The following is an 18,866-nucleotide window of genomic DNA, read 5'->3' as shown; positions in this document are numbered from 1 at the left end:
TCTCATGTAGGTCCACATTTTATCAAACACTGCAATTTTAGATCTCTGTAGAAAAAGTAAGGTGCCAGGTAGAGTGAAGAGACTATCCTAAAAGTTTTTTTTTTTTAACAAAATACAGAAGAAAGCAGTACTTTTCAAAATCATTATAGACAGGGCCTAGAATACGGATAAGTCTCCATCTTTAAAAAGAGATCTTTTTTCCCTTATACTTATAAGGACCTCAGAGGTCGTTTTGTTGTGACACATTTTAGCTATAAACCAGTTACTACACAACCAAGAAATAATCTGAAATACTCATGCTCCAAAATAAGTTGAAAACTGCACTTTACTACCTCTAGGAGTAATTCAAGTTAAGAGACAAGCAAAAGAATACCTTCACTGCTAAAATCCTAAATGATTCATCCTTAATTAGAGGCAGAAGGGGAATGTGTGCAATGTTACTTGGTCAGGCATATAAGTGGTAAGATCCTAATGTAATGCCTGTCATCTCAGGAATTTAAAAAATAATGTTGGAAGCCCCTCTTAGATGCTGACTCAAATGCTTCCAGAGTAACACTTATTTTTCAAAGAAATATCCTTGGGGCATGAAAATTTTTCTTTAATAAGCCAGAAAATTTGATTTGGAATATTTAAACACTAAAATACTACTTACTACAATATATACTGGAAAAAACATTCTTATAAGTGACAGGAAAGAAAGAAGGGCTACTTGCAGCAGTATAATTGAGGGAATATTTATCTTAAGATTGATTGACTCAAAAGCAAAGACAGACATCAGAAGAGTTACTTAATACTTTATCAGAGCAAAAAAGAAAGCTGAGCACAGAGTTGGAAATTCATAGCATTTGAGTATCTGCTTATTTTTCTGTTCACAATTTTCTCAACCGATTTTAATCCCTCTTGAAAAGGTGACTCTGAATAACCCCTTTTATTATTGTAACATAGGAAGCTTGAAATGGAAATGTGAAATTGAAAACTTACTTTTAAGAGTCATTAGATTTGGAGGGATTTTGTTTGCTTTTATTCTAAGAACTTAAAAAAATATAATCTTTATCTTAGAGAAAACAAGGATAGATCAATTCATTATAAGCAAACATAATGTAGATCCAAATTTGTATAGAATACTGCCCTAAGAATTAGGGCAAATATATGCATACCTATATGTATACATAGACATATACATATGCATACACACACACACACACACACACCCCACACACAAACATGTACTCTATTTTAGTGAAAATCTAGAGTTGAGTGTAAATAAAGTATGGGGCAAGCTTGTATCACCAAAGTTTATAATTCAGGTAATAGTGAGAAGTGCTCCTCCCCATTGCTTCCATCTGAATAGTGACTGCTTCATAGAGACAGCCTGTGGACCATGTCAGCCCAGTGGTCCGTGCTGTGAGAAGACCCAGATGTCCTCCTGAAAAAAACATTTCACCCTAAACTTATATGAGTTCCCTACTTATTAATAATATTTTTATTATCTAATAATTTATCTAAACCATTCTTAAATCTGTTTCTATTTCTAAACACTACCCTTTCTTGAGAAAACAGATTTAAAACTTAATTACCTAACAAATCAGGCTTCCTCTCTGTTGTGACAGTACATTCATGACAGTGAAAACTCCACTAGGTCCCCAACTAGGGAAGCTTTATCTTCATAACCTCATGGTGTCTAGCACATCTTGGATGTAAGAGATTCATAATTAATGTATGCTAACTGAATACCCTGAGAATTGGTTAGAAAGAAGACCATCTTTGTTTATCTGCATCTTTGCTGTAGAAGATACTTATACTGTTTTTACATTCTCCCTTCATAGTCTCTACCAAATTAAAAGATGCTACATTACTTGAGTTTGATTATATATCATGCAATCTCATAAAACTTCAGGGTCTTTTTGTAACATGAATTTCCACAAAAATGGGTAATATCAAAATGTTTTGGAAAAAAATCACATGCTGATAAAGAAGAGTTCAAAATTATAGAATAATTGTATCAAATCATTCATTAAATATCAATTATTCTAAGTTCAAAACATAAGTTTGGGGACATAACTATATTTCATAAAATGCTTCATAAATATGTATGCCCTTCAGGGAAAATACAAAAATTAACAATGATGTGAAAGGAAAAATAGAAATTAAACTAAAGGTGACTTCTCTTTAAAGACTATTTTTAGATTTATATATTCAAGTTTTTCCAAACATACTTTCTTTTTAATTCCAGTATAATTAACATGTTATATTAGTTTCAGGTGTATAATATAGCAACTCAAAAATTCTATACATTACTCAGTGAGCCTCATAATAAGTGTGCTCTTTATCCCCTTCACCTGTCTCACCCATTCCACCTACATGGTAACCATGAGTTTGTTCTCTACTCAAGAGTTCTTTTTCATTTGTAAAGACTAAATTTCTGAAGGGACATTTAAATAACTTGAAATATGTAAAAAATAATATTCATTAAGTGGAGAAAAAATTTCCTGTTTCATTCATAAAATCTTACCTGTTAAAGATATTTTTCAATGTATGAATAAAATATTATTTCTAAGCAGTACAGGATTTTAAAATACAAAAAGCATTAGTGGTTTTTTAAAAAGGATTAATTTATTTATTTGAGATAGTGCAAGTGAGGTTAGGGGCAAAGGGGTAGAGAGAGAGAATCTTAAGCAGACTGCCCACTGAACATGGAGCTCTATGCATTATAAATCTCACAAACCTGAGTTCATGGCCTTGAAATCATTTCCTGAGATGAAATCAAGAGGTAGATGCTCAGTCACCTGAGCCACCCAGGCACCCCTAGGTATAATGTTTTCTCAGAGCTACTCAATCTCTGTGTTTGTAGTTTTGAATCATTTGGAAAATAATGCAAGTTCAGATATGGTAATCTAGACATGTAAGTTCTATTAAGTTAAATCAGTTAATTTTCTGTTTAGGCTTCAAATGCATTATAATATGGCATATTTTTTCAACTGAGTAGGATTTTATGATATCATGGTGGATTAATAAAAACCTATAACTTAATATAATTAAAATTGTAAATTAAATTAATAAAATTAATAAAATTAAATTATAAAGTATCTGCTGATACCACGTAAAGCTAAAAGTAATTTTTTTACAAGTCAGAATTTTTGAAAGATACATACATTTTTCCAATGGGTTCATTCATCTCCTAGTTCTTAGTTTACTGTTTACTTCCTTAACAAAGCTAATGAAATGTTTTCATAACTGTATCTGTTCAAGAACTATTTATTTGAACAAATTTGGTCAAAGGTACACAAGGAGAGTAATTCACAAACAGTATAATACTGTTTTGTTGAAAGCGTCATTCAAGACATTTGATTTGAACTTTCTAATTGCCTTCAAAAAAAAAGATAGAAATAATCTGACTAGATATTTACTGAGAGACAGTTCAGAGGATCTGTGTTTAATTTTTATTGACAACTTCAGGAAAATTATTAGTCTGAACTAAAGAAATAAATAGATTTTGCCTATAAAGCCTATTCTTCTCCAGAACCACAAAAACTGAAAAAGAAACCAGGATAAAAAGCAATCTAAAGGCCAAGAGAATCTCTCCCTAGGCTTCCCATCCAAAATCCTGCATGAGAAATTATAGTTATTTTTATTGCCAGGTTAGTTTAAGTGACAATGTTTAGTTTGACCTAATTTGTGAGTTAATGGATTATCTGATATACTGGAGAACACAATATGAACTTCCTAACTACTCCAGCCTCTTAATAAGTCATTTCATAGAACATATTTACTATAGACTAAAAAGAAAAATGGGGATTTTTTTCCAAATTAATAAAATCCCATATACTCAACTAAGGTAATATATATAAATATTGCTTCCTATTAAAATTCTGTACTTCAGCATTTACATCACAGATATTATTCTACAGAAAAAGCATCCAGAAAATTTAGGCAATTATCTGAAAAATGTAGGTCAAATACTTATCAAATTGACTCAATTAGCCCCGGGGTGTGGAGTTTGAAGATGAGTACCAGGCAGTGATGATCACCATCCTCCTTAATTTGTCTAAATTTGAATGTGTTTTACCACAGTAGAATAGAGAACACAGGCAATCATACTGACTTTTTAAATAAACCACACACTTTCTTATAATTTGTAATACTGGTCCCAAGAAAAGAGAATGATCCAATGCTGAAGGAAAATGAAGGACTGGCATTGGTTTCTGATCTCCCAGGGCCATCTCAGCCTTTATTAGGAATCATCGTAACTCCCTTTCCACCTCTCTCCAAAATCTAGGTACTGCTTCTCACCAGATTTAAATGCCCTCAATATATACATATTTTAAAAATATCAACTACAGGGACGCCTGGGTGGCTCAGTTGGTTAAAAATATCAACTACAGCTAAACCAAGAAAGACTGTAATTTTTAAGTTTAATGTTAAATCAAGGATAGCGGTTCTTTCAGGAAGTATGATAAAGGAAATGGATTTCTTCAGGATGGCAACTGTTATCACATTTTGATGAGGAGATAGTGATGTCTTGTTAAGAGAAGACAAATGATAGCTTGGTCAGGACAACATTCTGAACTACCCTGTGATTCTTAAGGAGCCAAAGCTCTTTGAACATGGCTACTCAAATCTCTTTCCATGGTTTGCTATTCATAATAGGAATATTGATTTGACTAATATTTCACAAAAATAACACATGAAATTTTAATGTCTATTTAGAAAATACAGCCACTATCTAGTGTTGTTGGGGAAAAGCTCCATATAAACTATATAGACCAGGAGCATGTGGGCAACTCCATTAGTTGCATGTCAGACTCTGTTTCAGCTCAGGTTATGATTGCAGGGTCAAGGGATCAAAGCCCTCATTGGGCTTCCCACTGGGTGAGAAGTCTGCTTGAGATTCTCTCTCTCTGCTTCCTCTGCCCCTCCCCCTGTTTGCACTTTCTCTGTCTCTAAAATAGATAAAATCTTTAAAAAACAAACAAACAAAAAACTAAACAGACTGGAGAAGCTAAATAAGCCACTTTTCCCTTAGGGAAAAAAAAATGATTAAAGGAAATTTTTACTATCCTTCTGAAACATACACATTTACTCAAGAAATAGAAGCATAGGTGTTGCTTTGAAGATATTCTTTACTAGACTATTCTTACACATTTCACTTTCAAAAAATAAATCTCATTTATCCACTAACTTCTGTAAAATATCAAAATACCTACTCAAAATATCAAGAGAATATTTGTTGTCAGAATGGAAGTTATAAATGATTTCCAAACACACTAAGTGGAAATTTCCACATGGCTGACGTGACTCTATACCAGGAGTGAATTTAGAGTTTTTAGAGCTGTGCTCTCCACTGTGGTAATCTCTAGACATTTTCCTTTCAAACATGAACAGAGATAATTTTCATGACATACTCTTTTTTTTTTTCCCCAGAAAAACTACAACATTTGAAGTAGTATAACAACTAGTAAGAAGGTAATTCTGTGAGTCAAAGAACTTGACCTAAGACATCCTGAATATATATTTTAGAGTGTCAAAATGGTTCAGTTAGAAAAGCATTTGACTCTTGACTTGGGGTCTTGAGTAAGCCCCACCTTGGATGTAGAGATTACTAAAAAATAAATAAATAAATTTGAGTGTCAAACTGTGAATTAATAACTTATTTCCTAGTCCATTTGGTTGACATTCTAGAAAAATTTGCATTTGGGACAAAGGATAATTGCCCTTCATTTTACCATTTTACCATTTTGTCTGACTTTTTAGCCTTCCTGTGGAACTCATAGCATGCATGGCCTATTGCTTCATTTCCAGTGGCAGCCAAAATTCAAACTGTTCCTGGAAACCACTAGCCAAAAAATCAATCAATCAATCAATCAATCACATGGGTCTTATTCTTGTTATTCTTTTTGGTCAACAAATCTTCAATCCCTACAAGAAATGCTTGTATGTTTTCTGAGTGACATTCACTTATTTGAGATCAGAATTTTAAAAATTCATTAGCATACACTGGAATTTTAATTCTTTTTAAAGATTTTATTTATTCATTCAACAGAAAGAGATCACAAGTAGGCAGAGAGGCAGGCAGAGAGAGAGGGGGAAGTAGGCTCCCTGCTGAGCAGTGAGGCCCATGCGGGGTTTGATCCCAGGACCCTGAGATCATGACCTGAGCTTAAGGCAGAGGCTTAATCCACTGAACCCCCAGGCCATCCTGCATATAGAGAGCATCTGTTATTCATCATTTAGATGTAACTTCCAACATAAACAACATATAGTCAAATTGAACCAAGGGAATCTTTGTATTTTAAATTGAGTGCTCCTTGTCACTCTCTGTATCATGCATGATTTGAGGTCTTCATGTCCTACTACTTTTTGAATGAAGATTGAAGCTAAAATAGCATTGACTTTTAAAGCTTCATCCTTCAATAGTTGCCATAACTATATATATTAAATGTGAATGGTATTTAAAGGTGAAGGTTATAAAATTGTTTTTGTGAAATTATTACAAAACAAGCAGTAAGAGAAGAAAAGCATATGGCCTTAGTAGGACAAAACAGAATGATCAGAAAAATGAGAGAAAGCATGAAAAAGCACTAGGGTTTCATGAATTAGAGGAGGAAAAAAGTATTAAAAGAATTTGCACAATGGTATTAAACACAGTACAATTTTTACAATGCATGAAAGCACACACAAAACATTTCAAGCTGGCCAGAAAGACATTAAGTGATCCTTTTAGGAAGGCAATTTTCAGAGTTCTAAAGGAGACCAGATTTGAAATGAATGAAGGAGAAAATAGCAAGTATGGGGAAAAAAGGAGTTTCTGGGAAACAAATTTATGAATTTATCAGCTCAAAGGAAAGAAAGAAGAGAAGCTGAAGGTAAAAGAGCATTGCCACAAAAGACTTTTCAAAATTACAGACCATCTGAACAGAGACAAAGAGAGATGGAAAGACTAAAAAAAACATTATTAGGGTATAAATTTTAAAGCAACATTTTTGATAATTGGAAAGAGATGTTAAAGGCCCAAGCAGAGATATCAGCATTACAGAAAAGGGGACAACACTTCCTCTGACACCAGAAGAATAAAAACTTAAAGATAAGAATGGAATTATATTGGCAAATATAAGAGCCAGATAGATTTTCATGCCTGTGTCCAGCACTGAAAGTGGTTTTGTTTTAATACAAATTCCCCCAGTAAAAATCACATTAATTAAAATTGGGAATTAGAATATAATTTATCTCTTCAACATACTTAAAAAATATTTAATTTAGATTACTTATAAGAAAGTAAAATATCTAAAATAAGTCCATCTTATCTCCATTCCTGGGAGTCCTACAGCATATATATCAAGAAAACATTGTATTTACATTCCAAATACAAATTTATTTTAAAGGTCATGAGCTGAGAACATGGAGCAAAACATAAATAAAAACAATATAATAGCCCTGGGTGTTATAGGCAACTGATGAATTATTGTACTCTACATCTGAAACTAATGATATACTATACGCTGGCTAATTGAATTTAAAATTAAAAAAAAATAAAACCAACAACATAATAAAACACAAAAGTGCTTTGAAACTTGGGCTTTATTTCAAATTTTGATACTACTTTTTCACTTTACTTGCCAATAACAATAGAAACAAACAAAAAAGAAAGGCGGAAAAAAAAAAAAAGAAACCATAAAAACCTAAAAAGTATTCTGTATTTTGGATATAATGATTACATGTAATAAAATCCCTGGACCTCTTTTGAGTCTTTTGAAATCATTCTTGTCAATAAATGCTTATCTCATTACATGGATAAAAATAAAAAACTATTTTCTTTTAAGGTTTACTTTTTTTTTTTTAAGTTCAAAAAGCAGCTTATTATTTTCCCTAATTAAAAAAAAACAAAAACAAACAAACAAACAAACAAACAAAACACCAGCTGCAGAAATGGATCTCCACAGTGCAAATAAATGGGAAGGGAAAACTAAGAAGTTGGGTTGAACCAAGAGAGATTTCCAAGGAGTTTAATTACATCAATGTACTATTTCTGAATCCTTATTTAGGTAAAAAGAGAGAAAAAAAAAAAGAGTTACTGCTCATCTATTGATTTTCTTTTGTATAATCAAAAACTACACTATTTATTTCATGTAAAATGTTAATAGGGAATATTCAAATAAAGTTGAACTTTTTTGCTCACTTAGACTCATTAAAATTTGATGTCTTAACACTAACTTTTAGGATTTAAAGTAAAGGAAAAATTTATATTCAAATGATCAATTCTGTGAGGTCATGAATCAATTCAGTGGAAAATATCCTTTGAATCTTTAAAACCAGATGTATGGGGTAATTGTCAGCATTATGTATGATGTCTCATAACATGTTTTTCTTTTTTTGTTAAAATGCAAAAATTAGCTATTCTTAAAGGATTTTAGTTAACAAAATATTTTATAGACGTATGACTTGATTTAATGATTTTTTTCATTAGGATTTTGTATAAAATTAGTCTGCTCCTGTGAGGGATATCCCTGCCTGAAAGATACTCAGGTGGTAAAAAGGGGCAGAATCCTAGATGGGACAGTGTGGCCTCAGGATCCCTGGGTCACAGGAAGAGCAGGGGTGCCTGAGTGTGGCAGAGCTCCCAAGCATCAGAACAGAGAAGCTGGCTGCTAGCAGTAAGACCAGTAGTGGGCTCTCAGCTTGGTTTTTCATAAACCATGAACCGCTTCATGGCTGGTCAGTTGCTCTCCAAGCAGGGGCCCAAGAGCAGCAAAACCTCTTTGAGACTCCCTCTAACTTCCCCAGAGGAATGGCATGGTACATGAAGAACATAGCAACCACTCCCAGAGCAGCTGCCCAGAGAACAACAAAATTGTTGTGAAACTCTGCTCCTTCCCCTGGTGGGATTGGTGCAGGTGTGCACCGTAGGAGTCTGTGGAGTTTGGTAATCTAGAAGAAATGGATGCACTCCTGGACATTTTATAAACCACCAAAACTGAACCAGGAAAAAAAAAAAAAAAGAATACTTGAACAGACTGACAACCAGTGAGGAAATTGAAGCACTATTCAAAAACATCACAACAAACAAGAGTCCAGCACTGGATGGCTTCCCAGGGGAATACTACCAAACATTTAAAGAAGAATTAAGACCTATTCTTCAAAGCTGTTTCAAAAAAGAGAAAAAGAAGGAAAACTTCTAAACTGATTCTATAAGGACAGCATTACCTTGATTCCAAAACCAGGCAAAGACCCCATCAAAAAGGGGAATTACCGACCAATATTCCTGAAGAACATGGATGCAAAAATTCTCACCAAAATACAAGTTAATAGGATCCAACAGTACATTAAAAGGATTATTCACCACTACCAAGTGGGATTTATTCTTGGGCTGCAAGAGTGGTTCAACATTTGCAAATCAATTAACATGATACATCACATTTATAAAAGAAAGGACAAGAATCATATGATCCTCTCCATTGATGCAAAAAAGAAATTTGACAAAATACTGCATCCTCCTTGATTAAAACTCTCCATAGTGTAGGGATAGAGGGAACATAATCTCAATATCATAAAAGCCATCTATGAAAAGTCCACAATGAATATCATTCTCAATGGGGGGAAAACTGAGAGCTATTCCCCTAAGGTCAGGAACACAACAGGGATGCCCACTCTCACTACTTTTGTTCTACATAGTACTAGAAGTCCTAGCCTCAGCAATCAGACAACAAAAAGAAATAAAATAAAAGAAATAAAAGGCATTCAAATTGGCAAAGAATAACCTAAAGAAGAAGTCAAACTCTTACTCTTCTCATATGACATGACACTTTATTTGGAAAACTCAAAAAACTCCACTCCAAATTGCTAGAACTCATACAGAAATTCAGTAAAGTGGCAGGATATAAAATGAATGCACAAAAATAAGTTTCATTTCTATTCACTAACAATGAAACAGAAGAAAGAGAAATTAAGGAGTCAATCCCATTTACATTTGCACCAAACCCATAAGATACCTTGAAATAAACCTAACTGAAGAAAGATTTGGATCTGTACTCTAAAAACTACAGAATACTTATGAAAAGAATGAGAAAGACACCAAAAAAAAAAAAAAAGAAAAGAAAAGGAAAAACATTACATGCTCATGGAATGGAAGAATAAATATTATTAAAATGTCTATGCTACTCAGAGAAATCTATACATTGAATGCAATCACTATCAAAATACCATCAAGATTTTTCACAGAGTTGGAACAAATAATCTTCAAATTTGTATGGAACCAGAAAAGATACCAAATAGCCTGAGGAATTTTGAAAAAGAAAACTAAAGGTGATGGCATGCCAATGCCAAACTTCAAGTTATATTGCGAAGTGTAATCATCAAGACAGTAAGGAGAGCATGTTCTGTGATGAGCACTAGATGTTATATGCAACTGATGAATTACTAAACTCTACATCCAAAACTAATGATATTTTATATCATCAAATATCAATGAATTCAACTGGTTAACTGAATTTAAATAAAAAACAAACAAAAACCAAACCAAGCCAAAGCAAAAAAAGACATTATGGTACTGGACAAAAACAGTCACATAAATCAATGGAACAGAATAGAGAGCCCAGAAATGGGCCCTCAACTCTATGGCCAACTAATCTTTGACAAAGAAGGAATGAATACCCAATGGAAAAAGGACAGCCTCTTTAACAAATGGTGTTGGGAAAATTGGACAGTGAAATGTAGAAGAATGAAACTAGACCAATTTCTTATACCATATGCAAAGAGAAACTCAAAATAGATAAAACACCTTAATGTGAGACAGGAATCCATCAAAATCCTAGAAGAGAACACAGGCTGCAACTTCTTCGACCTTGGTCTCGGCAACTTCATGGTAGACATATCTCCAAAGGCAAGGGAAACAAAGTAAAAATGAACTATTGGGCCTTCATCAAGATAAAAAGCTTTTGCACAACACAGGAAACAGCAAATAAAACTAATAGGCAGCCTATGGAATGGGAGAAGATATTTGCAAGTGACATATCAGAGAAAGGGTTAGTATGCAAGAATTATAAAGAATTTAGGAAATTCAACACCCATCAAACAAATAATCCAGACAAGAAAGGGGCATAATACATGAACAGACATTTCTTCAAAGACATACAATTGGTCAATAGAAACATGGAAAAAAATGCTCCGCATCACTTAACATCAGGGAAATACAAATCAAAACCACAATGAGATACCACCTCACTCCAGTCAGAATGGCTAAAATTAACAAGCCAGGAAACAACAAATATTGGTTAGGATATGGAAAAAGGGGAACCCTCTTACACTGCTGGTGGGAATACAAGCTGGTGTAGCCACTCTGGAAAACAGTACGGAGGTTCAAGTTAAAAACAGAACTACCCTATAACCCAGCAATTGCACTACTAGATATTACCCCAATGATACAAATGTATTGATGAGAAAGGGCATGTGCCCCCCAGTGTTTATAGCAACAATGTCCACAATAGCCAAACTGTTAACTGAGATGTCCATCAACAGATGAGTGGATAAAGATTTGGTATACATACACACACACACACACACACACTCACTCACACACACACATATACCTAACATGGAATATTACTCAGCCATCAGAAAAGATGAATACTTATCATTTACATTAATGTGGCTGGAACTGGAGGGTATTATGCTGAGTGAAAGAAATCTAGCAGAGAAAGACAATTATCACATTATTTTACTCACATGTGGAATATAAGAAACAGTGCAGCGGATCATAGGCAATAGGAGGGAAAACTGAATGGGAAGTCATCAGAGAGGGAGAAAAACCCATGAGAGACTCTTAACTATAGGAAACAAACTGAGAGTTGTTGGAGGGGAGGTCGGTGGGGGATGGGGTAATCGGGTGATGGTATTAAGGAGGGCAAGTGATGTGATGGGTATTTGGTATACACAACTGATGAATAACTCTACCTCTGAAACTAATGATGTACTGTATGTTGGCTAATTGAATTTAAATAAATAAAAGAATAATACTGGAAAAGTTACATTTAAAAGATATAGAGACCAGATTAAAGGACTCAAAATATAATTTAATAAAGAATGGTGGAGGGAATTAAGAATTCTTAGGTTAGAAAATGAGAAAAATTTGTGAAAGAGATGATAGTTACATATTTGATTTATGTGTCATATGAAAAAGAAGCAATTACCAAAGTCAGAATAAGACCAATGAATGAAAATACTTGGGAAGCCAGTTTTGGTTTCAAAGAACTTTCTAAAAGCTATAACAATAAACACTAACAAAATGAAATTTAATGTTAAGGAAAGCGGCAAATTAACATTTGTAAGATATATTCAATAACAGTTTGCATGATTAATTCTTCGTGTCACAATATTTCTAATATGAACAGAATTTGAGAGGTAATTTATAACCCAAGCTCTGTGTTTAAAGATGAAAATGCTGATGCCATCTGAGATCACAATGTAGTAGAAGGAACTTTATCTGTTATGTGAGAGTTTGCTTCTAAAACACTTTAATTGAGCTTCTTTATCCAATCTCTACATGGTAACTATAGAAATAGGGAATTTTAAGTATAACCCTTTTTAAGCAATTAAAATATGTATGCAATTATGGGAAAAATTGTTTTTTGTTAGTTAACTATTCTAATTTAAAAACTATGAAATTCTTTTTTGTTATGAATGAACAAATTTTCAGGGGAGTACAGTTGTTTCCAGAAACACTACAATATCGTGTTCACTGTATTCTTTAACAACATACTATTACTTCAGCATATAAGAAAATATTACTACATGTCCCACTGTCAGGATTCATATTGGTGTTTTTCTACTCTGAAGTTACACAAAGAAAGTAAGGAAGTCGCAATACAAGGACTAAATTTCTTTTATTAATTGTATTTAGGAAAATTTGATTTTAGAAAAGAAATTATGGTTGCTTAAGTGTGAATCATTCCTTACTCCTCTCCTCCCCTCCCCAATGTGTATATGGTATCATATTTTATATCCTTTTATATTATGAATCACTTGGCTAATTTTACAGAAATACTTATTTTTACTGCTTTTGTGGTTTTATTTTTCATACTCTCAATAATTAAAAAATGAGCAGAAGACCTGTACAGACATTTTTCCGAAGAAGATATACCAATGGCTAACAGACATATGAAGAGATGCTCAGCATGGCTCATCATCAGGAAAATGCAAATCAAAGATATCACCTCACACCTATCAGAATGGCTAAAATCAACAACACAAGAAACAGCAGGTGTTGGCAAGGATGCAGAGAAACGAGAACCCTCTTGCACTGTTGGTGGGAATGCAAACTGGTGTAGTCACTCTGGAAAACTATATGGAGGTTCCTCAAAAATTAAAAATACAACTACACTATGATCCAGTAATCACACTACTGAGTATTTATCTCCAAAATACAAAAACACTAATTCAAAGGAATACATGCATTCCTATGTTTATTACAGCATTATTTATAATAACCAAGATATGGAAGCAGCCCAAGTGTCCATTGATAGATGAATGAATAAAGAAGATGTGATATATATATATATATGTATACATATATACATATATATATATATATATATATAAATAAATTTAGCCACAAAAAAGAAGGAAATCTTACCATTTATAAGACACAGATGGGGCTAGAGAGTGTAATGTTAAGCAAAATAAGTCAGTCAGAGAAAGACAAATACCGTATGATTTCATTCATATGCAGAATTTAAGAAATAAAGCAAATGAGTAGAGTTAAAACAGAGAGAGAGAACCCAAGAAACAGACTCTTAACTATAAAAAACAAATTGATGGTTACCAGAGGGGAGGTGGGTGGAGGGATGGATGAAAAGGAGATGGGGATTAAAGAATACATTCATCATGATGAGCACTGAGTAATGTATAGATTTACAAAATCACTCTATCATACACCTGAAACTAATATAAAACTAATATAACTAATATAAACTAATATAACATTGTACATTCACTATACTGGAATTAAAATGTAAAATTTAATTTAAAAAAATTACTAAACTTCATTTTTAAATAAGCAAACAAAAAACATTGGTATTCAGGGGAAGTAAAACAAGAAAATGGTAGCAAAGGAGAAAGGGTGGCAAAAACCACAGAGTGTCAATGAAAATATCATTAACATATAGACAAATGTTGGGCCCCTTGGCTTGTAAGTATGAATCCCTTTAGTATATCAAATAGTACAGTATATTCTACCTTTCTTTCCCTCCACTATCATGTTATTGACCCAATACAGGAAGTTTATTGTATCCTGCAATAAACATTTTAAAGACAGTGATAGAAATCTTTTCAGATAAAAAGTTCAAAGTCATTTCATCATTAAGGTATTGCCTTCCACATAAAATGATTTAGCATAAGGCCCCCTTATTTTGCCATGTCAGGAATAAAGGACTAGAAAGAAAGAGCAAAAAAACACAGGACAATGACTACATATAAGTAACTTTATATATATGTGAATATACTAGCCACCTTAATATGTACTTTATTATATAAAGTATATACTATATTATATTAACCACATTAAAATTTATGTGCACTTATGTGTGTGTCTACCTCATGATTCATATATTTAATATTGACAAAGTATAAATATTCAAGCCTGCCTATAATTTTGTTTTATTTTAATACCAATCTGCAATTTTTAAAAATTCTAGTCACTATTTTGTAAGTCACTATTATGTAACATCAACCATAAGATTTGAGAGAGATCTTATAAATTTAGTTAATACTACAAAACACCTTCTAATAGGATAAGTTCTTTCTTATTTTTTTGTTTTGTTTTTCTGTGTGTTATCTGGGGTAGATTTATTTTATTGTGATAAAAAATAATATACGACATGAAATCTATCTTTAAGAAATTTGTAAAGGTACAGCATGATATTAACTATATGCATATTATTGTACAGAAGGTTTTTAGAACTTTTTCATCTTGCATAACTGAAACTATACCTACTGCACAACAACTTTCAATTGTCAAACTTTCAATTGACAACTTTCAATTGTCCCCCTCCCTCCGACCATGATAACATTTCTACTTTCTGCTTCAGTGGGTTTGACTGCTTCAGGTACCTCACATAAGTGGAGTCATATGTACTTGTCCTTCTATAACAAGCATATTTCAGTTAGCATAACATCCTCAACATTCATCAATGTCACAGCATGACAGGATTTCCTTCTTTTTTTAAAGACTGAATACTATTCCACTGAGGAATATACTATACTTTCCTTATCCAAATATCCATCAACGGACACTTAGGTTATTTCCACTTCTTGGCTATTATGAATAATGCTGTAATAAACATGAAAATATCTCTTAGGGATTCCAATTTCAATTCATTTAAATGCCCTAAAGTGGGATTGCTAGATCATGTGAAAGTTCTACTTTAAACTTTTTCAGAAAAGTGCCTATTTTTTCCAATAAGGGATGCCTCATTTTGCATTCCCACCAATACACAAGGGTTTCAATTTCTGCACATTTTTATTTTTAGCTACTTATATTTTTTTCTAATGGCCCTTCTAACTGGTGTGAGGCAATACCTCATTGTGGTTTTGATTTGTATTTCCCTGATGGTTAGTGGCGTTGAGTATCTTTTCATATACCATTGACCATTTGAGGTCTTTTTTGGAGAAATGTCAATCTCCTTTGCTAGTTTTTTAAATGAGGTTAGTAGGCTTTTTCTATGGAGTGTAAAAGTTCCTTATATATTTCAGATTTTAACCTTTTATCAGGTACATGGTTTGCAGTATTTTCTCCAATTCCATAGATGCCTTTTCATATTACTGATTTTATTTTTGCAGTATAAAAGCTTTTTAATTTGTTGTAGACAAGTCCACTTGTCTACATTTCATTGTTACCTGTGCTTTTTGTGTCATAACCAACAAATCTTTGCCAAGACCAAAGTAATGAAGCTTATCTGGTATATTTTCTTATAAAAGCAGTTTAGTTTCAGATCTTACTTTTCAATCTTTAATCAACTTTGGAGTTGACTTTTGTGTATGGTATGAGTTCTATTTCATTTGTTTGCATGTGGGTATCCAGTTATTCCAACATCATTTCCTGAGGAGATTGTCCTTTCCCAACTATGCAGTCTTGGATCCTGTCCAAGATCACTTAACCATATATGCATGGATTTACTTCTGGGTTCTCTATTCTGTTCCATTGGTCTATAAATCCATCTTTAGGCCAGTACCATAACTTTCTAATAGGTTTTGAAGTCAGGGAGTGTAAGGCTTGTTTCCATTTTTCCAGATTGTTTTACTTATTTCTTAATCTTTATGATTCCATATGGACTTTAGGATTTTTTTTTATATTCCTGAAAAAAAACAATATTGGGATTTTGGTAGGGATTCCAGTGAATCTGTAGATCATGGGGTAGTATAGACATTTTAACAACATTAAATCTTTCAATCAATGAACAAGACATTCTTCCCTTTTATTTGTGTCTTTAACTTCTTGCAGCAATCTTTTGGAGTTTTCAGTGAACACTTTTTTTTTTTTTTTTTACAAAAAGATGCTGAACTTTATTAATCATCAAGAAATTAAATAAAACACAATGATAATTCTCACAGAGTTTAAATCCTCACAGAATAAATGTATAAAAGGTTGACAAATCAAACACTGATGAAGATGTAGGATGTAAGCTCTCATATACTATTTATAGGAATGAACTGATAAAAACTACTTCGGAAAACTGTTGGGCAGTATCTTCCAAACCTGGATATAAGCATACTCTGTCACCCAGTAACTCACTTTTAGGAAAAGATCATACAGAAATGTGTGCACAAAACCAAATTTTAAATGTTCTAAGCAGTCTTTTTCATAATAGCCCAAAACTTGAAATAATCAAAGGGTTTATGAAGAGTAGAAGAGGTAAATAAATTGTGGCAAATTCATATATTAAATTCCTAGACAACAGTGAAAATGAGTGAAATCCAGATAACCATCATAATATGGATGAATTCCACAAGCATGATATTGAGGAAAACAAACAAGACACAAAGTAATGCATAATCTTACAATTCCATTTATCAGTGAACACTTCTTTTGCCTCCTTGGTTTAGTTTACATTTAAGTATTTTATTCTTTTTGATGTTATTGTAAATTAGATTCTTTTCTTAATTCCCTTTTAGGGTTGTTCATTGTTAGTGTATAGAAATGCAACTGGTTTTTGAATATTTTGCATCTTGCAACTTTACTGAATTTATTGGGTGTTACAGTTTTTCTTGGGGGGGCTAGTGTTGGGGTTAGTGGAATCCTTTGAGTTTCCTACATATTAGAACATGTAACCTCTGAACAAAGAAAATTTTACTTCTTTGCCAATTTGGTTGTCTTTTCTTTTTCTTGCCTAATTAGTATTGCTAGGATTTCTTTACTATGCCAAATAAAAGTGGCAATAAGTTGGCATCCCTGTCTTGTTCCCAATTTAGAAGAAAAGCTTTCTGTTTCATCATTTTGATGTCAGCTGTGGGCTTCAAATGTGGACTTTATTATGTTGAGGTAATTTAATTCTCTTCTTAGTTTATTATTTTAATCATTGAAGGATGCTCAATTTTGTAAAGTGCTTTTTCTGGATCTATTTTGATGATCATAAGATTTTTATTCTTCATTCTATAATTATGGTGTATCACATCGATTAATTTTCGTAGATTGAAATATCCTTACATTTCAGAGCTAACTCCCCCTTGGTCGTGGTCATTTATGATCTTTTAATATGCTGTTGAGTTTGGCTTAATGTTATTTTGCTGAAAATTTTTGTATCTTTATTTCTCAGGGCTATTGATCTCTAGTTTTCTTTTCTTACAATGTCTTTTTCTGGCTTGGTATCAGGGTAATGTTGACCTTATAAAATGAGTTCAGAACTGTCCCCTCCTCTTCTATTTTTTAGAAGAATTTGAAAATGAGTATCATTAATTCTTCTTTAAATATTTGGTAGAATTCTCCAGTGAGCTCATAATCTCTTGCTCCTTTTGGTATTCTACTCTGTATCTTTTGGTTGGAAAGTTTAATCCATTTACATTTAAAGTTGCTAGTAGATTACTCCTATCATTTTGTGAATTGTTCTCTATCTTGTAGATTTTTTTATTCATCTTTGCCTCTTTTGCTGCTTTTTCTGTATTTCATTGTTTTTCTGTGGGTTGTTGGTTTTTTGTTTTGTTTTGTTTTTTTGTTTTTTTTTTTTGTAGTGATGCACTGATTACTTTCCTATTTCTTCATGTAACTTCTATAGGTTGTTTCTTTGTGGTTACCACGGAAGTTACATAATACATGACATAAAAAATGATTTTAGTCTTAAGAATTTCACTTCAATTGCATTCAAAATCTATTCTTTTACTTCCCCCCTCATAATTTATATTATTGATGTCAAATTACTCTTTTCATATTGTGTATCAGTGAACATACTCCATATAGTTAAATTTCATACTTTTAAATTTTAACCTCTATACCAGAATTTAAAAAGACTTAGGCAACACTGCCATTGTACAATGATATTCTGGGTTAATCTATACATATACCTTTTTCAATGAGTTCTGTACTTTCATAGGCTTTTGTATTAATGTCTATCATCCTTTCATTTCAACTGAAAGGATTCCCTTTAACATTTCTTGTAAGGCTGTTTTAGTGTTGATGATCTCTCTCAACTTTTGTTTATCTGAGAAAGTCTTTATCTTTCATTTCTGAAGGACAGTTTTGTCAGATACAGTGTTCTTGATTTGTAGTTTTATTTTCCTTCCTCTTTGAAAATATCCTCTCTCTCCTTCTGACCTCCCAGGTTTCTGCTGATAAACATGCTAGTAGTCTTATGGACACCCACATGAACCTGACAAGCCACATTTCTCCT

At 32.7% G+C, this 18,866-nt stretch overlaps 1 protein-coding gene across 4 annotated transcripts in view; it reads right to left on the bottom strand.

The window, feature by feature from the left end:
- The window catches only part of GRIA2 (glutamate ionotropic receptor AMPA type subunit 2), a 153,597-nt gene that overhangs the window by 4,427 nt on the left and 130,304 nt on the right, over positions 1–18,866 (bottom strand). For 3 of the 4 annotated variants that reach the window (XM_032863056.1, XM_032863029.1, XM_032863037.1), the window contains exon 13: positions 1–45. This exon is cut by the window's left edge and continues 203 nt beyond it. In XM_032863056.1, the coding sequence (XP_032718947.1) occupies positions 1–45 (45 nt within the window). Of the gene's footprint in view, positions 46–18,309; positions 18,466–18,866 lie in introns of those variants that run through there. The other variant, XM_032863046.1, reaches the window with a different exon arrangement.

The sequence above is a fragment of the Lontra canadensis genome, unplaced genomic scaffold, assembly GCF_010015895.1.
Source record: "Lontra canadensis isolate GAN:19392208 unplaced genomic scaffold, GSC_riverotter_1.0 scaffold1, whole genome shotgun sequence".
In the NCBI taxonomy this organism is placed as follows: Eukaryota; Metazoa; Chordata; class Mammalia; order Carnivora; family Mustelidae; genus Lontra; species Lontra canadensis.
Note: the sequence above shows the minus strand (reverse complement) of the source record. Positions and strands in the feature narration are given on the sequence as shown.